We start from the raw sequence: 23384 nt of genomic DNA, 5'->3' as shown, positions 1-23384 counted from the left end.
ATGTGTGTATATATTGATATATTCATACATATATTTAGGTTTGTGTGTTTGTACATATATTACATATGCATATATATATATATATAGTATATGTATATACATACATATATACATATATGTGTGTACATACATACACACACACACACACTCACACGCACCGTATTTGCTGGAACATAAGACTTATCTTTCCTAAAAAAAAGTAAAAAAATGTCACCCAGCATCAAATGAATATACGAAAGGCTGAATAATTAAGCTGATGTTAAAAATACAAGAACTAAATAGCAATACTTATCAATATCAGCAATAATCAATCAAACTATTTTTTCCCCATGTTTCATTTTATCAGGAAAAGGTGAGTTTAACATTTGCATAAGTAAAATAAACGGCGGGAGGGAATCTAATTGAAAATAAACAAATAAACATAATCCTACGTTCAAATGATCACGTATTGATATGGCAGATGTCACGTTTACGATGTGATGGGGGTACAGACAGACAGACAGACAGACAGACAGACAGACAGACAGAGACGTAAAGGAATGGGGAAATTAATCTTTAGTAATAATGTTGATGAATGGTAATGCACGAAAAGAATAGCATAATGATAAAACAAATGAATGGGGATTAAATGATTAAATGAAATATAATAGGAGTGCACTGAAGTATAAAATAGCTTACAGTAATCGGATTATGTCGTCCAGAATTGAAAAGAATACGTATTTGCTTCCTCTTGGCTTGAGTATATATGTATTTATATATATATATATATATATATATATATATATATATATATATATATATTCTATATATATATATATATATATATATATATATATATATATATATATATATATGTATATATATATATATATATATATATATATATATATATATATATATATATATAGATATATATATATATATATATATATATATATATATATATATATATGTGTGTGTGTCTCTGTGTGTGTGTGTGTATATATATGTGTGTGTGTGTGTATGTGTGTGTGTGTGTTGCATAAAGTTGGAGATTCTTCCACAAGGCAGACTGTAAGTTAGAGAATAGGAGACTACTGACCAAGATTATTCCTTTAAATCTTCTTTAACGCTTGCTATGGGAATATCTTATCGATGGCATGGGAATTCTATACAATTCCCGAGAGATATTCATTGCACATATCCGTTTAACTAAGGCAGATTCAGTAATTTGGCCTTGGAATTGACAGCTGTTCTTAAAAACAATGCATGTCAGTTTCCAGTCGTGGATAAACCATTTAATCCTTAGATGAACTAGTCTCGTATTGCCACGTAAAAGTGAGTCGTTGCTGTTCTTATTACTGTTATGTGAATTGCAGCCATGAAAAACCATGCTGTACCAAGTCAGCAGCAAGATGATGGAAGATGATTATAAAATGTACTGATGAAACACCGTCTGAAAAGTTGCAGATTAGATAGATATGTCATTACCATACACCAGAAGCAGCGCCTCAGTAGCGTGGTCGGTATTGTGTTGGCCTGATACCTCTGAGGCCGCGAGTTCGATTCTCGGGCATTCTGTTGAGTTATGAGAGATGTGTATGTCTGGTGATAGAAGTACACTCTCGACGTGGTTCGGAAGTCACGTAAAGCCGTTGGTCCCGTTGCTGAATAACCACTGGTTTCATGCAACGTAAAAACACCATACAAACAAACAAACAAACATACACCAGAAGCGTCTTGTGATTAAGACCAATATATGATATACTCGTATGATGATTCCAGTTCCCCCAGTCAATAAAAAGTGTGCCATAAACGGCTAACTATTTACCTTTGACTTTCGCATCAGTTGGAGTATGGAGAGATCGTGTGGGAGAAGATCCGGGAGGACGCTGGCTGCAAGACGGCCGATTTCAACACCCACCAAATCTACTCGGATTCCATCTTCCTGCAGATGGCGACGTCGTGCTCCAACGTCCTCGGCAAAGGGGACGTCAACGACTACATGAGGTTCTTCGGCAGGTGAGCGGTTCAGAAGAAGGTAGTTGTTTATATCAATCAGAAGCAGGTCATTAAACAAAACAGGTGATTATTGATATCTAGTAGGGAATGGCACTGTTATGTAATGGCGATGTTTTCATTTGGTGTTACGTTTCTATAATGTTTCCATTTCGTTCTAAATAAGATTAAGAACTTATTTCACTTCACTTTAGAGACCTTTCCATTCTGTTTTCACTTACCCTCAAATGTTGGGTGCTGAATCAGTCTGTGGTTCAGAAAGACGTAAAAATTTCAGTTCTCAGTAAATTTTTCATACTTCATTCATCTTTTCAAACCCACGTACGGACCCAATTTGTTTCTCTTGGCATCGATATAAAATTTTACTGTTGAGGTTAGATTGTTAAATGTTCATAAACTCAAGCACACCCACTCCACTAAGAGTGAAGAAGTACCCAGTGAGGGGTTGTGGATCCCTTGATGGAGGAAATGTGTCTTAAATGACAGATGAGCCTCTTCACATGAAGCCAATTAGAATCACAACATCACTGCTGTAGTATGGCAAGATAGAGTCGTTGTTACCGTGCATTTTGTTAATGTTATAACCCCATACCTTGTAATTAACTGCAAATATATATTATATAATATATATATATATATATATATATATATATATATATATATATATATATATATATATATATATATATATATCTTTATAAAGGGATGGTTGTAAGTTATACCCAAAGTATAGTGAATTTAATTTTAAACGATATTTTTGGCTTAATATTTCTGATTATAAGTGCGAAAATTCATTTGTGCTTGTGCACAATATATATGTATATAGGCGCGCGCGTGTGTGTGTGTATGTGTGCGTGTGTGTGTGTATGTGTGCGTGTGTGTGTGTGTGTACACTTTATATTCAATTTTATCTGTTCCAGATGCTTCGTTCGATACTGCAGCCATTATCACTACGATAAAATGCTCAGAGTAACAGGGAGACACTTCTGCCAGTTTCTGAGGGAAATGGACAATTTGCATTCGCAGATGAGATTCGGGTATGTAAATTTATTTTGCCTGAATCTACCAAACATCTGTTGAATTTTGTTGCATAAATCTTCTTGATGTATATATTTAATTATGTTACATAGAGTAAGTAATATTTTTAATATGTTTTTGTAAGCTTCTACTATTAAATATTTCCTGTTTTCATTTCGTATTTCCATATTACATTTAGATTTAAACGTTCCAGTGTTTAGCAGCTGAGTAGAAAAAGAATCTCTCTCTCTCTCTCTCTCTCTCTCTCTCTCTCTCTCTCTCTCTCTCTCTCTCTCTCTCTCTCCTTCGACTAATAAATATTTCCTGTTTTTGTATTTCCTTATTACTTTTAGTTTTAAACGTTCCAGTGTTTAGCAACTGAGTACAAAAAGGATCTCTCTCTCTCTCTCTCTCTCTCTCTCTCTCTCTCTCTCTCTCTCTCTCTCTCTCCTTCAACTAATAGATATTTCCTGTTTTTATTTTGTATTTCCATATTATATTTAGTTTTAAACGTTCTAGTGTTTAGTAGCTAAGTACAAAAGAATCTCTCTCTCTCTCTCTCTCTCTCTCTCTCTCTCTCTCTCTCTCTCTCCTTCAACTAATAAATATTTCCTGTTTTTATTTTGTATTTCCATATTATATTTAGTTTTAAACGTTCTAGTGTTTAGTAGCCAAGTACAAAAGATCTCTCTCTCTCTCTCATCTCTCTCTCTCTCTCCTCTCTCTCTCTCTCTCTCTCTCTCCTTCAACTAATAAATATTCCCTGTTTTTATTTTGTATTTCCATATTATATTTAGTTTTAAACGTTCTAGTGTTTAGTAGCTAAGTACAAAAGAATCTCTCTCTCTCTCTCTCTCTCTCTCTCTCTCTTCTCTCTCTCTCTCTCTCTCTCTCTCTCTCTCTCCATCGTTTCATATCTAACCCAGAGACACTTGTCCCGTTCCAGATTCCCCAAGATGAAATCTCCGTCGATGGTCGTGACTGAGTACAACAGAGAAGGCGCCCTCCTCCAATACAGGTCCTCAAGAACCGGTCTTTCGCACTACCTCATGGGTGAGGAAATTCATTTTCCGATCTTTTAAGTACCGAATAAATTAATTAGTAACACTAATTTAATGGCCTTCAGTTTAAGTACCGAATAAATTCGTGGGTGATACCACAACTTCACGGACCTCAATTTAGATACCGAATAAATTCGTGGGTGAGACCATAACTTAACGGACCTCAATTTAAGTACCGAATAAATTCGTAAGGGATACCACAACTTAACGGACCCCAGTTTAAGTACCGAATAAATTCGTGGGGGATACCCTGACTTCCACGGACCTCATTTTAAGTACCTAATAAATTCATGGGGATACCACAACTGAACGGACCTCGGTTTAAGTACCGAATAAATTCGTGGAGGATACCCTGACTTCCACGGACCTCATTTTAAGTACCTAATAAATTCATGGGGATACCACAACTGAACGGACCTCGGTTTAAGTACCGAATAAATTCGTGAGGGGATACTACAACTTTACGGACCTCAATTTAAGTACCGAATAAGTTCGTGGGGGATACCCTGACTTCCACGGACCTCATTTTAAGTACCTAATAAATTCATGGGGATACCACAACTAAACGGACCTCAGTTTAAGTACCGAATAAATTCATTAGTGACACCACAGATTAATGAACCCCAAGTTAACGGACATCAACTTTGTACTTATCAGCTATATTACCATAATTGGTTTTCGCTTTGCTACAACGTTTCAAATTATCGGATTTGTGTGCTTATCAACTTTATTATGCTTTTTTTCTATGCTTTTGTTTTAGATGTGATACAGTTAATAATTTAAGTACCAAGTAGATTCATTGGTAACACCAGAACTTAACGGTCATCTGTACTTATCGGCTACATTCGTATGAATATTTTTTGGTAAGCTTTTATTTTAGATGATACTTTTTTTTTTTAAAAGTCCCGAGTAAAAGGATTAGCAACATCTCATAGTTAGGCTTTAGGGATTTATGTACTTATAGGCTAATATATATATATATATATATATATATATATATATATATATACGTGTATATATTTATTATTAAAACAAATATGCACACACGCATCGCATATTTATATATATATATATATATATATATATATATATATACACGGGTATATATTTATTATTAAAGAATATGCACACACGCATATATATATATATATATATATATATATAGAAAAACGAAAATCAAAGGGAGAAGTGGGGTGGAGGGGTTGGTGGTGGCATGAAGACGCCAAACAGCGTTCCCACGAAGAGCGCCCTCCGGGAAGGATTATGGAAATGAAGGCGGGAATGATTACAGGGGATTCCAACGCAGGAAACGGAGAAGAGGCGACGAAGGATCTTCTTACAGCAAAACAAGATATTATCAGCGAGAGAAACCTTATTTACTCTGTTTCCAATGAAATTGAATTATTAGAGAATGACCCTAGTAATAATTGTGATTTATTGTCGGATTAGAGGGTAAGTGAGTTAATATTACATGTGTTATCAGCGAGAGAAACTTTGTCTCTTTTGTTTCCATTGAAATTGGGTGATGTGAGTGATGGTGACCTGGGTGATAATTGATTCATTGGGGGATTAGAGGATAAATGAGAAAATAGCATAAATATGAAGAATAGTTATCGTTTGTGGTATAGAAAGGGATTATTTATATTTTGAAATTTATAATGTAAAGTTCTTCGTTGGACGAGTGGGTTGCGTGCTCGCCTACTGATTTGGTAGCGAGAGCTCGTGCCCCACTCTGCCAGCGTGGAAGCAGAGGAATATATTCCTGGAGATTAGAAATTAATTTCTAGATAACGTGAATCGGATCTCACAATAAGCTGTAGTTCCCGTTGCTAAGCAGCTAATTGGTTCCTAGTCACGTTAGCATATCTTATCCTTCGGGCCAGCCTGTTAATCAGCTCAGTGGTCTGGTTAAACTAAGATATACTTTTTTACACTGAAAAGCAAAGTCCGGTGGAACTTTCGGCCATTCAAAGCTCGAGACAGCGAAAAGAGGGAGTTGGAGGGGTTAGACAGTAAAATGAAGATATCTAGAAAATAAAGGAGATGAAGTATAAGTTTCTAAAGCTGAAAATTGTAGAAAACCCCCAAGATTACACTGAGAAACAACAATTAGAGAGGCTGGACAGCAAGACTGAAGAAAGGAAGCCAGAATGGAGGTAAATCAAAGGCTGAAGAGTTGGAGTATCTGTAGTCGTAGGGGCGCTGCAGACTCCTTTGGTAATGCCTACAGTGCGCCACATATAAAGCGCTATTTCCCCATTGATGGAGACCAGTGATGGGCTTTTGGCCCAGATATTACTTTCAGGGGTCGTACATGGATCCTCTGTTCATATTAAGACGAGAAATACCCTTTATTTTCCTTTGAAAAACATTTCAAGAAGATCCATGAGAGACGAACGGAATTATTAGCGTTTTATTAATATTGAGATATGAGTTTTATGCAGGTTTATGTATTTTTTCATATTAGATTAGTTCTTTATGCTAACTTCGCTTGCTGTTATTTGTATATCAAGCCCTAGTGATATGAATGTTATGCAGGTTTGTGACTTTTTTCATTATTAGATTCAATTTTTTTTTTACTTTTTTGGCCAACCATTTATAAATCCTGAGCCAGAAAAACCCTCGCTGCCGATTAGTCTGCAGAGATTGTCATTGTATTTATAATGAACACCCTATTCTTAAGAAGCTTGAATTTCAAGTCAATGGGCCCTTTGGTGGGTTGTTCCACATGAATAGGGTTCAACTTTTGAGTAATAATAATAATAATAATAATAATAATAATAATAATAATAATAATATTCTCTTTATCAGGTCAGTTACTCCAGATCGCCAATGATTTTTTCGACATGCCATTGAACGTCGAAATAATTTCGGAGGAGAGCGAAGCCAGGACACAGTGCACCACCTTCAGGTAAAGCATTTTCTAAGGTATCCTGAGCTCCGTAGGGAAGTAGTTTCATTAGTGCTGGTTCACGAGCACTTTAACTACTACAGAGAGAGAGAGAGAGAGAGAGAGAGAGAGAGAGAGAGAGAGAGAGAGAGAAGTCAAGGTCATCGAAAACGATTAAATTTTGAGGTCGCTCATCAGACCAAGAGCCCGTGCTGATTCTAAATTTCAGGGGAAGAGTGAAAGGGTCTCTCGCTCTCTCTCTCTCTCTCTCTCTCTCTCTCTCTCTCTCTCTCTCATTCAAGGCCATTTCGTTGAGTGTTGTATAGGGTAGAATTTTCTCCGTGGACTCACAACTAGAGATATAGTAGCCTCATCAACAAACAAACAAAAATATTAGGCCCTCAGAGTGCAAGCCATCTACAGTTTTTTATAACCTTGGGGAAAAAACTTTTATTTTTATTGACGGAAAAGAACCTATACAATTTATTTTGTGTTAATCGTACCAGCCTGCAATGTTGCTCAGTTTCATTGAAAAAAAAAGTATAAATTACGGTTTCTTTGTGACCTGGGAATTTTTTTTTTTTATTTGTGACAGAAAAGAAAGTATATTATTTATTTTGGCTTAACATTTGTAAAATTATCTTTAGCTCATTTATAATTAAATCAGTCTTAAATATATTTTAATAAACTCAGAAAAATAGCTAAATCCTTATGCTCTTCAGAATGATCTTATTCAGAAGATGAACCCTATTCCTCTGCAATGAGACCACAAGGGCCATTGACTTGAAATTCAAACTTCCAAAGAATATTGTGCCCATTCGGGAGAAGTAACAGAAGGTAAAGGGAAATACGGAAAGGGGAGATTCGTTATTAGAAAAAACGGACAAATTAACAAATAAATAAGTAAATAAATAAAAATGTACTTAAATTATTAAAAGACAATGAGAATTGCCTTAGGGTAATCTTAAGTTCCAATTGCACGACATCCTATGGAAGGCTCATTTATCTCTAAAACAGCGTCAAAATACATTTTTTCTAAATATAGAGAAAGACCTAAATCTTCTTGCTCTTTCGAGTATCCTTTGCGAAGCAGAAGACACATTTCCTTTAGTTACCAACAAACAAAACAGCAGAAAGACGGACGCTCCTGTCTGTCTGTCCCTACTAACACTGTGACCTAACTCTCACGTCCTTGATGAAAATTGACGGGGGAGATGATGTTACAACACATCATCATCAAAGGTACTTATTATGATTTACGGCGCTTCGACGGAGAGAGAGAGAGAGAGAGGAGTGTCCTGTGAAGTGTTAAGTGAGGGAAGCATATCTTAAAAGCGTTAATTGAGGTAAAGCGTCTTTTAAGCTCCCCTATTTACAGGGCACGTTTAGGCACTACGGTAGCCTCTCCTACACCCCCAGCCCACCCCACCTCCCTCTCGTAATAATAATTAGTCGTTAGTAGTTACTGTAAATATGTTAAGTGAGGTATAAGTACGAAGCATGTCTGACCTCTTGAGGTTAAATATATTTTATTCTTAAAGTACATGCTGCTTTATTTTAGGCCCTCGACACGTGCTCTTTTGAATTAAAGCTCTCTCTCTCTCTCTCTCTCTCTCTCTCTCTCTCTCTCTCTCTCTCTCTCTCTCAAATCTATGTAGATCCCAAATTGAATCATAATGATTTTGCCATGCAGTTGAGCATTAGCTTTTCACTACTATCGCTACTACTAAACTCTCTCTCTCTCTCTCTCTCTCTCTCTCTCTCTCTCTCTCTCTCTCTGCGAAGCCATGGGGAATCTACAACCACCTGTTGTAGTAAATATCTTTAAATAATTTACGGTTTTGTGATTAATGATGCATTTGGCAACCACACATTATGAACGATAAAATGGTTATTATAGTAATTTTGATATAAGAAATAATGACATAATTGCTGATATTAACATTTGAAGTGAATTCGTCACACAAACTTCAATATTTGTCAAGAATAAACAGAAACGTCACTGAAGAACTGCCTGAACTTTGCTTCAAACGTGTTGGATTACCTTAGTGTCTTCAAAAAATATCCAGCGTAATTGCATTTTCTTAGTTTGGTTTTTATTTAAAACGAAAAGAGTTTATGAATTTTGTTTTAAAAGTGAAGGAGTTACGAAGTGACTTCCTAGGAATTGTATTAAATGAAAACCTGTGGTTCTAGGTACAAGTTTCCACTATCTTAGAACTCATTTAATTTCAACATTATTCGCTTTAAATCACAGCGAGGGGTGAAATACCACAACCCCTCCTCATCCCCATCCCCCTCCCCTCCCCCTTGATACAGCCATGTGTAATTCTTCTTTATGCTGCACAGGAAACTTCTTATTGTGAAAGCTTTGCTTTAAGAATTTGATATACAGGATGCCCCACAAAAAAAATAGATTTACAATATGTATTTGAAATTATATTGACTAACATTTAAATCTTTTAATTCCTTTTTCTTTAATTCCAGGATGCCTCAGATATCAAGTTTTTGTGCTCTTTTAACAATATTTCTGTTAACAACACCTGTACCGAATTTCCTGGTTTTCTGTAGGGCACCCTGTAGCTGTAACCTGGTTATATACCATGAATGCTCAAGGGTTCGTGATACATATCTGAACATAAGCTAGAGATGGAGAGAGGTTTGCGTTTACATCAGTATATTTCTGTAAAGATACAGTATTGTCGTTCATTCCAAGGGGAGAGAGAGAGAGAGAGAGAGAGAGAGAGAGAGAGAGAGAGAGAGAGAGAGAGATTCTAAGTTCTACAACATACAACTAATGGAAAACAGCAGAAAGAAAATGTATGTAAATATAAAAAAAAGGCGTGGAGAGAGAGAGAGAGAGAGAGAGAGAGAGAGAGAGAGAGAGAGAGAGAGGGCGGGTTTCAAAATTCCACAATAATGGAAAAACTTAGCGAAAGGAACTTGTACGTAATTGGAAAACAGACGTAGCACACACACACACACACGAGAGAGAGAGAGAGAGAGAGAGAGAGAGAGAGAGAGAGAGATGCAGTGCAGCGAAAGCGATCAATTCTAGAAATTTATAACTTTAGAATTTTTATTGTAAACGTGTTAGTGAGAGAGAGAGAGAGAGAGAGAGAGAGGGAATGCATAATCTGAACCAGTTTAATCCTCGCTCCGCCATCTTCCAAACGTAATCCTTGACTCATCGTATCTCCCAAGGCTAGACTTCGACAACGGCGGCTTCGTCGACGAGATGGTGCAGAAGAGGAGAGGATTCGACAGGGAGCCGCTGCCGTCGGACTCTTTCGAACTGGGGACTCTGGTAAGCAAATCACGAGAGTCTTCAATTGAAATTCGTTTACTCCACTGTCGGGCCTCATTGTGATGCATCGGTGATCATAGCCGTCTTCTACAGTATTTTCCATGGCCTAGTAATTATTATTATTATTATTATTATTATTATTATTATTATTATTATTATTATTATTATTATAGTTAATAATCATCATCATCATCATTACTAGGAAATGCAAAAGACTTAGCAGATGGGTACGGTTGCTTATGCAACACAATGTTTTGATAATATCAATAATAAATAATAATAATAATAATAATAATAATAATAATAATATAATGGAGAAACAACTCCACAGTTATGTAAATGTACATATACTTAAATTTAAAACTTTTAGGATAGCTTTCGGGAATTTGTTCGGGCCCCCTTTTCAATACAATAATAATAATAATAATACTAATAATAATAATAATAATAATAATAATAATAATAATAATAATAATAATAATAATAATAATAATAATGGAGAAACAAATCCACAATTATATAAATGTACATATATTTAAATTTAAAATTTTAAGGATAGCTTTCCGGAATCTGTTCGGTTCCCCTTTTCAATAATAATAATAATAATAATAATAATAATAATAATAATAATAATAATAATAATAATAATAATAATGTCTCCCAGGATACGAAAAATTATTTAATGGATTTCTTGAAGGTACAAAGTTTTGAAATCACTGATCCAATTCCTTGAATCTTCTGCAGTTCCACCAGTTCCCCTTCGGAATGGTGTTGGGTCCTGAGCTGAGAATCCGCTACGGGGGAGAGAAGATCCTGATGCTCCTAGGGATGGACGTGATAGGATCTCCCTTCACCCAGCATTTCATCATCCAGAAGCCTCACACGCTCCTCTCTTGGGAAGCGGTAGGTGACTTTTTTTTTTTTTTTTTTTTTTTTTTTTTTTTTTTTTTTTTTTTTGGCGAGAGGAGGGCTCTCTCTGATACGCCCTCTGTTAGTAAAGTTTCAGTTACTAAAGTAGTAATGCAGTTATTTTTTAGGAAAAATTACTTCTTTTAATGACTAATGTAGTCATGGAGTCATAGCCTATGGGAAGAAAAGACTGCCTTTAAATATGACTAATGCGGTAATGGAGTCATTCTGTGGAAAGAAAACAACTGCCTGCAAAAATGGAATCATATTCTCTGGGATGAAAAAGAATGTCTTAAATTTGTACGTAAATATGACTAACATATGCATGGAATCATATTCTCTGGAAAGCAAATGACTGCCCTTAAATATGGCTAATGTAGTCCTGGAGTCATTTTAGGGGAAGAACAGACTGCCTTCTGTGGCTGATATAGTAATGAAATCATATTCCCTCGGAAGGAAAAAATTGTCTTTAACTATGACTAATATAGTAATGGAATCTGGGAAGAAAAAGACTGCCCTAAATGACTGATGTAGTAACGTAGGAACGGAATCATATTCACTGGAAAGGAAAAACTGCCTTTCATTAAGAATGTAAGTCAAATTCATAGGGTAGAAGAATTTCAGAAGAAAATACAGTACTCGCTTATCACTGAAATTTAAAAGTCTCTGGAAAGGATATTGATGAAAATAGACCTATCAAAGTTTGCAGTGGAATCATTCATTGTAAGTGAGAGGTTCTCTTTAATGACTAATATAAGTCAAGCTCATAAGGAAGAAGTGGTTGATAAGAAGAGACAGTAACTAATTATCAGGGACAGCTGTTTGAAATCTGTAGAAAGGGGACTGATAAAGAAAACCTTTTCTAGTCAGCAATGGAATCAGAATCATTGTGCAGAAGAATCTGACTCGTAGAGGTTCCCTCCATTAGCAGTGTCAAGGACAAGGGGGATATGAAATTTGATCAAAAGGCGTTTATTAATTCGTCCTTTAGTTTGACGAACTATCGTAAGCTTCTTTTTCCCCATTCTGAGAAAATAGGCTTTGATATTCACAGCTTCTAAGCATTTCATCTTTTGAGGAAATTTGGTTGGAAAATGTGACAACGCAGACATTTGAAACTTTGATTCGTTATAGAATAACAAAGACTGAGACCTTTTTGCTGGAAAACTCAATTAACTATATACATATATAAAAAAAAATCGGATATGCCATTACGTCGAAACAGGGATTGAATTATTCGTGATAGTTGTAGTCACTGGGAAGGAGAAACTGAATAGAGGCTACTTTCCCTAACCTAAATTATAGTGGCGGTCGAAAGTAGTGTGAAAATTAAAGCCTTTCATTAGTAATCTCAGTCGAATTCATCGGAAAGAAGACACGTATTCGTTAAGAATGGATTTCAGTCACTTGGGAAGAAGAGCAGGACAAGACGGCGGTGCCCTTTAGTAGTGATGTAAAGTCAGTCTTGAGCAAGGTCTGATTAGAAAACTTTCCTAAATATAGTTCAAAGACAAGGAAGGGTTTTGGAAGTTCTAAGGCTATTGCCGTATCAAAGCAAAGTGCGCGGTCCTAGCTGCAACCCCATTCATTCCTTTTACTCTACCTCTATCTATATTATTGATCTGTCATCTTACTTTCCACCTCTCCTAACAATTGTTTTATAGCGCAACTGCGAGGTTTTCCTCCTGTTACACCTTTAAACCCTTCTTTACTTTCAATTTCGCTTTCAGCGCTGAATGACCTCATAGGTCCCAGCGCTAGTCCTTTGGCCTAAATTATATTATTACAATTCAGAGCAAAATATTCGTATTCCGTTCCAGATTATCATGTTCCAGAACGTCGTTTGGGAAGTGGAGTCCAAAAACCTGCCATTTAACGCAACCACTGCCAACAGTTTAGATGCCTTCCGAGAAAAGTAAGTTGGTATTAGTACTTATTGATTGAGTCATTATGACGTCACAGTATAATGGGCGACTTCTTTTACGATTATACCTGTGTTCTATTTTGGACTTACCATTTAGTTTCATTACTTTTTAAAGGAGAAAGAAATATTCATGGATTTTTTTTTTTTTTTTTTTTTTTTTACTTTGGTTGTTTTATCTATACATAAAAAGAGGTTGACACATTAATAGCCTTTTCGACTTCTTTCAGCTGCCATATTCCCACTGGATGATAGAGTTACTTTGGTAAATACAAAAACAAATTTGAAACATCCTAGCGTCTTATGTAACAGTACCTTATCCAATGAAAAGTGATACTAACTTTTCAAATAACCTACTTGGTTCACAGACATTGTTCGAGTCCTATTTTATAAAAATGAAATTTATTTATTCATTTTTACCTCTTGAATAATTGATAAGTTTATTCTTCATAGTTTTTTTTTACCTCTTTGCTTCTGCAGTAATTGATTCATTGGTTTTTATCATTTAGGCCTCCCAGACGTGGCTCCAGCCAAGCCCCTTGGTCCACAGACAGGTCGTCCTTGAGTTCTTCGAGAGGACTTTTGCTGAAAGGCCAAATGTACATCGTCAAAGAACTGAATATCGCTCTCTTTCTCTGCATGCCTCTGTGAGTATATGTGTAACGCCCTTTTGAAGGTATTTTCGTGGTTTTTTAGGCTACGAACTACTGTACTCTTCAGGTTGCAAATCCCCGGTCTGTCTGTAACCTCTCTCTGTTTAGCCCCATCCAAGCCTCTAATTCGTTCCCCATTTCGAAGTTAGTTTACAAATGGCAAAACTGGCCCTGCGTTCAGAAATGCCAAAATCCGTCAAATCGGACCCTACGGAATCCATTAAACCATTTTTATAGCCAATATTAATGGAAACAAGTTCTCCCCGCCTGCCTAACATCCTTTCTTTCAGATCTCAGATTTAAAAAGATGGGTCATGTTGAAGGAATCAGGCAGAAACTTCTTTTTGATTTCTTCAAAATGACTCATCTTTAAACTTGACATTTGAAAGAAAGGATATTAGATAAGAGAGGAGAACTTTTTTGTTTCCACAAGTATTGGCTACAAAAAGGGGAGCAGTACTCGAAAGTTGAAAACTTCACCAAAAGCCGGTCTAATGGGCTCTCCAGGGTCTGATCTGTCAAATGAAGTTCTCTTTTGATGAAGTTCTCTTTTGGATGGAGAGAGATTGGTAAACTGAGACAGAGTCGTTTCAGTAATTAGTCCTGAGTCCTTGTTTGTTGTATTGTCGGTAATGAAAGGAACAATTTATTCTTTCGTGTTACGTAATGGTGATATTCTTGAGTTATTTCAATAATTTTCTCTTCGTATGTCATTAGTTTGTGGATCAGCAAGAGTATTCTAAAGAATCAGAATCACAGTTAATCTTATTGTAAGGGCTCAGACATTTATCCATTTACTGGCTGGCCAACCCGGCGCTGCCCGGGAAAACTGAATGACCTGTGTTAGACTCTCTCTCTCTCTCTCTCTCTCTCTCTCTCTCTCTCTCCTTTCCTTACGTGACATTATCCTATGGCATTTCTTTAATTTTATTCTAGTGTTGATAATATCATTAACAGAGAGGCATAATTTTACATAAACATTTCAATTTCAATAGATTCAGATATATGACATCTATTGCCTTTACTTTCAGTGACATTTAGCACTAACGAGCCTTCATAATAAAAATAATTTAATAATTTACTTACATTTTTTATCTGTATCTGCCTTTTTTCAGTTTGCTAATTTATTTATTTTAATAAGGGATTTCTCATTTCTATATTTCCCATTACCTTCTGTTACATCTTTCGAACAAACACCATATTTTTTGGTAGACTGAATTTCAGATCAATGGCTCTGCTGTCTTGTTCCATAGGAATACTGTTCATCTTCTGAGTAATAATAATGATAATGATAAAAGTTAAATGTTGCAGGTTGAACAACCTGGTGGAAATGAGAGAGATGGGGCTATTTCTTAATGACCTGAGCATGCACGACCTCAGCCGGGAAATGGTGCTTGCTGGGTGGCAACACTGTTCAAGGTGAGTGTTGTCATTTAATTTTGAAAATCTGAGTTTTACATTTAGGAATGAATCTGTGTATGCATCTCTTTATCTTTCTCTATCTGTCGATATTTATATTTACACACATACACACACACACACTATGTATATATATATATATATATATATATATATATATATATATATATATATATATATATATATATATCGAACTACAAATGTCCTGTAATATCTAATTCGCTCTACCTCGGAATTAATATATATTCATATATGTTTAACCGAGGGGGAATTTATTAAGCGATAATAGAATTGGCGATCGACAGACGCGAACCATCGACCTCTCAATCCCAGGACTGGCAGTCCTGGGATTGAGAGGTCGATGGTTCGCGTCTGTCGATCGCCAATTCTATTATCGCTTAATAAATTCCCCCTCGGTTGAACATATATGATATATATTAATTCCGAGGTAGAGCGAATTAGATATTACAGGACATTTGTAGTTCGATATATGTATATGAATCACGGTAATGTGATAGACTTATATATATATATATATATATATATATATATATATATATGTATATATATATACATATACATATATATATATATATATATATATATATATATATATATATATATGCCAGCTCATCATTTACTCAAATTTTTGGAGCTTCTAAATCTAAGGCTGTTTTTATTTCATTTACAGCTGATCTCTCTGAAGGTGCCTTGATTTGGTGCTTTTATTTCAGTTTGCAAATCCTCTACAACAGATCTATCTGAAGGTGCTTTTATTTGATGCCTCTATTCAAGGTTGCAAATCATATACAACAACTCTAAACTAAAAGTTTTTTTTCATTTCAGGTTGCAGATCATGTACAACAGAGCAGAGGAATACTCCACGAAGCTGGAGGACTCCCACAAGAAGAACGAAGAGGCCAAGGCCAAAGGAGACGAACTCTTGTACTCCATGTTGCCCCGCAAGGTGGCTGATATCCTCCGTCAGGGAAACGACCCCTATGAGATTTGCCAGGTGAGGTCGGTAACGTCATCTGCAGGCAGGGGCTCTCTCTTAGGATATCATGTTCAGACCAACAAGGCAGGTTTTTCCTATATAATTTTTCAGTTGAGTGATCACACTGGTCTCTTACACTGAGGCTGGTTACAGGATTCCTTGACCAGTAAAATATTTATGAAGCTATGTCTATTAATTTCACTACCGAAAATACTTGTATTATAGAAGAAAAACACTAATTATCCCGCTCACATCAGCAATATTTCATTGTCTCTGATTTGGATGTACGTGAGCTTTGAGAGATGCTCACACAATATATATATATATATATATATATATATATATATATATATATATATATATATATATATATATATATATATATATAATTCTGTTATTATTATTATTATTATTATTATTATTATTATTATTATTATTATTATTATTATTATTATTGTTTTATTATTATTATTATTATTATTATTATTATTATTATTATTCATACAGACTTTCGAGGAAGTAACTGTCCTGTTCGCGGAGGTGTCTTTGGCCGAGGAGTGCGTGGGGATGGGAGCCATGGACTACCTGAAGATCATAAACGGGCTTTACAACGTGCTGGATAACACGCTCGAGAAGTACTTCGTTTTTAAGGTATTTCCTTTCGGTTTAGCTTGAGAGAGAGTGAACGTGGTGTAGATTGTTAATTGTTAAATGACTCGGTAACTTCCATTTTTTCAGCATCTTTGTTGACATTCCAGTATGCAACAGTTTCCTTTAGGCCGCCAATAACTGTCATACCTGCGCAGTTATGCCTGCAAAACTGAACCCACTAACGTTCAGTTTTGCCTGCGCAGGTATAGCTGAACGTTAGTGCATTCAGTTTTGCCTGCACAGGCCGACTGTTCAGGCATAACTGCGCAGGTATGACTTAGCGTTAGTGGCAGCCTTTAAAGGGGATGTTTTCAGTCCAGCTCAGAACGTAAAGTACATTGTCATAACAAACTTTAGTAGATTCGTATCAACCGTGCATTTGATGTCTAGGCCAGTCCCTTACGACGCTCCTGATTGGCTGATGATAAGCCAATCACAGGGCTGAAAACTCTTTCTCTCTCGAGAGTTCACATGGGTAGGATCTATGTTCCACCTCTCCTGAGGTATACGTCTTTCAGGAGAGGTGGAACATACATCCTGCCTATGTGAACTCTCTCGAGAGACTGAGAGTTTCCAGCCCTGTGATTGGCTTATCAACAGCCAATCAGGAGCGTCGTAAGGGACTGGCCTAGACATCAAATGCACGGATGATGTGGATCTGCTATAGCAGTAGTAGTGGTAGTCGGGATTTTGCCTCTGGAACGGCTCCATCATCCAACCCTCTTCTCCCTCTGCAGGTGGAAACAGTAGGGGGCGTCTACATGGTGGTGGGGGGTGCCCCTGAGCACAGGGCCGACCATTGCTCCCAAGTGGCCTCTCTGGCCCTCCAGATGATAGAGGAAGTAGCGAGGTCTACCTCCGGTAGCCATGGTCTGCGCATAGGTAGGGAAATTATTCATGGAATTCAGATTCTTCTTCACTCTTATTAGGGAATTTTTTTTTTTTATTCTTGATTTTGTAACAAAAGAGAGCCTTATTGGTTCGCTTAAAATTTGAGTATTCATTTTTAACAAGATAGAGTTGGTTGTCATCTCTCTCTCTCTCTCTCTCTCTCTCTCTCTCTCTCTCTCGCCTGTCGCATCACACTGACTTCGATTAACCACACCCCCACCACCCACCCTTCCAGGAATGCACTTGGGACCTGTAGCGGCTGGCGTGGTGGGATTAAAGCTCCCTCGATATTGCCTGTTTGGGGACACAGTCAACACAGCGTCTCGGATGCAGACTAACGGACAGGTAGTAAACATTTCTAGTTAAGAATGTAGTACTTTATCATATCCTTCTTAAGATTGTGATTTATCATATGCTTCTTAAGAGTGCAGTGCATCATGTTCTTGTCAAGAATGTAATTTATCATATTATTTTCAAGAATGTACATCATCATATCTTTCTTGAGGATGTCGGAGATCATATGCTTCTTAAGAGTGCAGTTTATCATGCTCTTGTCAAGAAAGTAAATTATCATATTCTTGTTAAGAATGTACATTATCATATCCTTCTTAAGATTGTAATTTATCACATGCTTCTTAAGAGTGCAGTATATCATGTTCTTGTCAAGAATGTAATTTATCATATTCATGTTAAGAATGTAATTTATCATATTCTTGTTTAGAATGTACATTATCATATTTTTCTTGAGAATGGCATTGATCATATGCTTCTTGTACAGTTTATCATATTCTTGTCAAGAATGTAATTTATCATATTCTTGTCAAGAATGTAATTTGTCATATTCTTTTTAAGAATGTAATTTATCATCTTCCTCTTAAAAAAGTAATTACCATATTCTTGTTAAGAATATAATTTATCGAATTCTTGTTAAGCATGTAATCAATCAATATGTTAAGACTGTAATTAATCAATATGTTAAGACTGTAATTTTCATATACCTTTTAAAAATGTAATTTATCAATATGTTAAGAATGTAAAATATCATATTCTTGTTGATAATGTAATCTGTTCATGTTCTTCAACAGGTGGGCCGCGTTCACATCAGTGAGAAGTGCGCCAAAGAACTGGAGAAGTTCGATTTCATCACGACTTTCAGAGGCAAAATACAAATTAAGGTAAGGCTTGAAAATGTGACTCTGTCTAAGGAACGATAACAGTTGAAGCTTCAGATAAGTTGTCTTGAAAGATAATGAGGGTAAATTTTGCTCTTTGAGACGGCTGAAGGGCCAAAAGCTAGAAATTGCCCAGTAAATGAACACGAACCTCTGCGTTTCGTCTTCTTCTTCTTCTTCTTCTTCTACAATGAGGAAATTTACCTCAGCATCAAAGATTCCAGGATATGCCAATCTGCCAATCTTTTCGAACACCGTATTCTTTGGAAGCTTGAATGTCAAGTCAATAGCCCCTTTGGTCTTTAGCAGCAAAGATAAAATTGTCACTTATTATAGTGTAATATTGTCTCTCATCATGTTCTGATGTTGCCTTGAGAAATTGCAATCCTGTGCACAGTTAAAATCTTCAATATTGACAAAGAAATTCTCACATATTACGTTTCATATGCTCACATCTTAATTGGATATACGTACTAAGTTCGACGTTAAATGTTAATAACTGAAAAGCACTACTGACTACTCTCCCAGTACCAGGAGATTGAAGACTCAGGAGATTTAAGCCTGTAAACATAATGAGATTAGCTCAGGTTGGCAAATATCTGGTAAATTATCATAAGTGTGGTCTGCAGTTATGTTACCACACAGTTCACGACTGCATGCATGAAAAGGTTGTTGAAGGATCAATAACATTCTTGTTCGTTTCTATCACCTCGGCCTAGGGCAAAGGGGAAATGAACACCTACTGGCTCGAGGGGAAAGCAGAACCGAAGAGCAAGTTCTCGTGGAAATGATGGAGGGAGTACGTCTGGTGCGGCCATCGGAAAAGCATGTAGCCACCGGACACCGGGGGAACCGGGAGTGCCCTGTCCGTGATGTGTCGGCGAAGTCCCGCGAGATCCTGCGAGAGACGGTGCACTTGACGTTTTGATGGGAGTTCAGGAGAAGATCTTCGAGAGGGGACCACTTGCCTGCAGAAGATCCACTTTTCAAATCGTGAGATCTTATAATTCGGACCTCTTGCCTGCGAAAGATCCACTTTTCAAATCGTGATATTTTAAAGTTAGGACCACTTGCCTGGAAAAGATCTTATTGTCAAATCATGAGATCTAAAATTAGGACCACTTGCCTGCAGAAAATAATCCACTGTTCTTGAACGCAAACTCTTGGCAGAATTACAGAGTAGTGATTCTCTTTGTAATCGTCGTCCTGTATTGAAGTGTAACCTCAGGTAACGGCGTTATTGAAGTGCGTGCATCACGAAGGAGACAGTGCACTTACTGTTTTGATGTCAGGTCAAGAGAAGAACTTCAAAACAGGACCACTTGCTGGCAAAAGAAAAACAAAACTCCACTTTTCTTCAAGGCAAACTCTTGCCAGAACCACCGCGTAGTGGTTTCCCTTGAATTCATCGTCCTGTACTGAATTGTCGGCTTAGATAACGGCATTATTTGTGTGTGTGTGTGTGTGTGTGTGTGTGCATCGATCACGGAGTAAGAGATAGTGTACTGATTAAATGTGCTCATTATATTCCATTGTTTTTGAGTGTTTTCAGTAAGCGGATTCGTCAAAACGAATATATTTCGAATGCCATATCAGTCTTCGTTCAAAACGAGCTGGCAAGAGGCGTACTTAATCTCAAAAGACGTAGTTAGTGCGTGGCAATGCCGTACTCAGACGTCGACTATTTACAGACCGCCATCCTTATGAAAAGTCCGAGAGGACGAAAATTAAAAACTTTAAGGTCGAGGCCAGTGAAGAGAGTGGAATTTTAGATGCGGAATTTTGTCGCTGCAGTTGATGTAATTATAAATATTCATTACGGGCAGCAAATGTGTAAAGTCCATTTGATATTTTGTGGATTAAATTGACGTTTTTAATCGATGCCTGGGGAATGCGGAGAGGTTATTTAAAAAAACAGAAAATATTTCGTAGATGAGAAACCTTGTGATCTGCAGTGATGAGTAATCTGTAAAAAAAAATTTATGAATATTCCCTAAGCCTTGGAGGGTTACATAAAACTTAAAGAAATGAGATTTCTGTGTCCAAGACACCTTGAAAAATACCGGAGGAAAACTCGACATTTAAACGATGACAAGCTGCCTTGGTGAGCGTTAAAGACGACCTTTTTAAATTGACGACAGGAATATACATGAAAATGTCCTTCTGTGGATAATTGCCGTGTTAGAATATATCTTGGAAATTCTATTTTATTAACGAGAGTAGTTTCTGCAACAGGAGGTGAAAAAAAAAGAAATATATTTTCATATGTGGAACTTTCATAAACATAAATGCTATTTTGTAGTCGATGTAGATAGTGCTTTTGTGAGACAGAATTGTGTAGAGACAAAATTAATTTTGTCTATAATCAGATTTATTATTACAATTCAGATATACATTCCTAATGGTGCGGTGTTTACATACATTTCGTGTATTTCCGAATGTTTTCCAACGCCTGGAGATATATGTCACGATCCGTCTGCATAGACCTGTATGTTTTGTAACTTGTTCGTTTCTTGAATTCAGAGAAACTAAACATATCGTAGATAAAAGTTGACGTCCATAGTAAGCTAAGGAGGCCCATACACTCGCTTCAGGTGAATCAAGTGGCCTGAGTTCTGGGATGAGGACTTTTTTTGGGTCGTGTATGGGGTTAGTTCGTCCAGGATGACTGGGTGGGTGGGTGGTGGTGCAAAATGGACTTGTGTGTAGGACTGGCTCTGGATTATTGCTAGAATGAGTGATGAAGGTTGAAACGAGACAAAACTAAAGTTGGGCTGCCAGGTTCAAGTAACAAATTAGTCATTGAAAGTAGTTCTCTGAAAGCAATAAACAACCCCTCCTCCCACCTTAAATTTAGTTTTAAATGCACAGAACTGACCGTTCCTTCAAATTGGGGAGGGTGGTAAGATATTTTCATTGTCACTTCAGCCATAAAATTTAGGAAGGTGCAAGGTCATATGTTAACCACAGAGGGAACCAGGATATACCTTTTAGTCGATATTCCATATATCTGGTCTTGCGTTTAAATTGAAGAAAGTAGAAGAAGCTTCAGCCAGTAACGTCACAGTAGTCAAATACATAAGAGGAGAGGACTATGGCTGACCTCTCTTTTCTGCCACTCAACATACCAACAAGTCAAAGTGAGCAGTCCAAGGTCAAAGTTCAAGTTCATCAGTCATTCAGCTATGGCTCACTGACAGTTTGGAGTGTGTGTACGTATGGGTATCCTAAAGGAGTATTGCCTTATGCTGTAATTCTGAATGACCTCTAGGTCAAAGTGCCTGACCCTTTGCCCAAATCTTTTATTTGTTTTTCTCTTCGTTCACTAGCATATTTTGCCTCACATTTACCATTTCATCAGTTATGAAGAAGATATATTTAAGCTTTTAGCAACTTGAGAAATGCCTTATTTTGACTAGAAAGCTCGACATCCGTTCCAAAGAACTGTATGAGGATGTCAGTAAAGGCAGAGTCAAACCAACATAGCTTCAGGCATCTTTTTAGCGTAAAGTTGCCAAGTATTTGATTAATAATAAGTCAATATTTTTGTATCATGGCATAAAATTCAAGCTGTGCATGTTTGTCAAGATGGTGTATGGTTTAGATATGACGCCAATATGAACTACTTTGGGCAAAATATGAAAGATGGCAGCAAACGTGCCCATGTGGCACCGCCTTAGGATGCCTCAAGAGGTCAGCAACCAGACAACATAGCATTTGATGTCAACTGTGTAAGTGATTCACTTTTGTGTGCTTATCATTGTGTATCATGGAATCACGAGAAGTCAAGATATTGGTTTTGAGTTTATAGATAGAAAAGAGCCGGTTTCATTGTTGTTCATGTGTATGAATGGAAAGTACCTAGAATAAATGAATAAATTATATAAATACATGATTGGCTTTTCATTGGTTGTATCTGTCATATTTAACTAAAATGATAGTGTGCAGAATTCTTAGGTTGGTACATTGTGAAAAGGGTTCACAATCCTGCAAATTTACGAGGGAGCAACCCTCACGAATATAAAGGGACTGCTGTATACACACACACACACACACACACACACACACATATATATATATATATATATATATATATATATATATATATATGTGTGTGTGTGTGTGTGTGTGTGTAATATGCATTATGCTACAAATGTCCTTTAATATTCAATTCGCTCTACCTCAGAATTAGAATATTTTCATGTATGTTAACCGAAGGGGAATTTTTTAGTTGATAATAATTTTGTTCTCTCGTGGGTTCGAACCCACGAGAGGACGAAATTACTATCAACTAAAAAAATTTCACCTTCAGTTAGCATATATAAAAATATATTAATTCTGAGGCAGAGCGAATTGGATATATATATTATATATATATATATATATGATATATATATAATATATATATATATATATATATAGATGAAACTGAGGGAGCATTCGTAGCGCCTGCATTCCTTTCCAATTTAAAATATATCTGGCAGTTCCTCTCGCTACT

At 36.5% G+C, this 23384-nt stretch overlaps 1 protein-coding gene across 3 annotated transcripts in view; it reads left to right on the top strand.

The window, feature by feature from the left end:
* The window catches only part of LOC135197966 (soluble guanylate cyclase 89Da-like), a 277263-nt gene extending 254487 nt beyond the window's left edge, over positions 1-22776 (top strand). For 2 of the 3 annotated variants that reach the window (XM_064225267.1, XM_064225268.1), the window contains exons 3-17: positions 1829-2001; positions 2919-3035; positions 3962-4068; positions 6888-6987; positions 10171-10273; positions 11018-11176; positions 13003-13097; positions 13613-13750; positions 15068-15175; positions 16022-16256; positions 16680-16823; positions 17561-17705; positions 17950-18059; positions 18800-18889; positions 19606-22776. In XM_064225267.1, the coding sequence (XP_064081337.1) occupies positions 1829-2001; positions 2919-3035; positions 3962-4068; positions 6888-6987; positions 10171-10273; positions 11018-11176; positions 13003-13097; positions 13613-13750; positions 15068-15175; positions 16022-16256; positions 16680-16823; positions 17561-17705; positions 17950-18059; positions 18800-18889; positions 19606-19677 (1896 nt within the window). In that variant the 3' untranslated portion in view covers positions 19678-22776. The remainder of the gene's footprint in view (positions 1-1828; positions 2002-2918; positions 3036-3961; positions 4069-6887; positions 6988-10170; positions 10274-11017; positions 11177-13002; positions 13098-13612; positions 13751-15067; positions 15176-16021; positions 16257-16679; positions 16824-17560; positions 17706-17949; positions 18060-18799; positions 18890-19605) is intronic. The other variant, XM_064225270.1, reaches the window with a different exon arrangement.
* Positions 22777-23384: the final 608 nt, after the last annotated feature.

Source organism: Macrobrachium nipponense, chromosome 21, assembly GCF_015104395.2.
Source record: "Macrobrachium nipponense isolate FS-2020 chromosome 21, ASM1510439v2, whole genome shotgun sequence".
Lineage (NCBI taxonomy): Eukaryota > Metazoa > Arthropoda > Malacostraca > Decapoda > Palaemonidae > Macrobrachium > Macrobrachium nipponense.
Note: the sequence above shows the minus strand (reverse complement) of the source record. Positions and strands in the feature narration are given on the sequence as shown.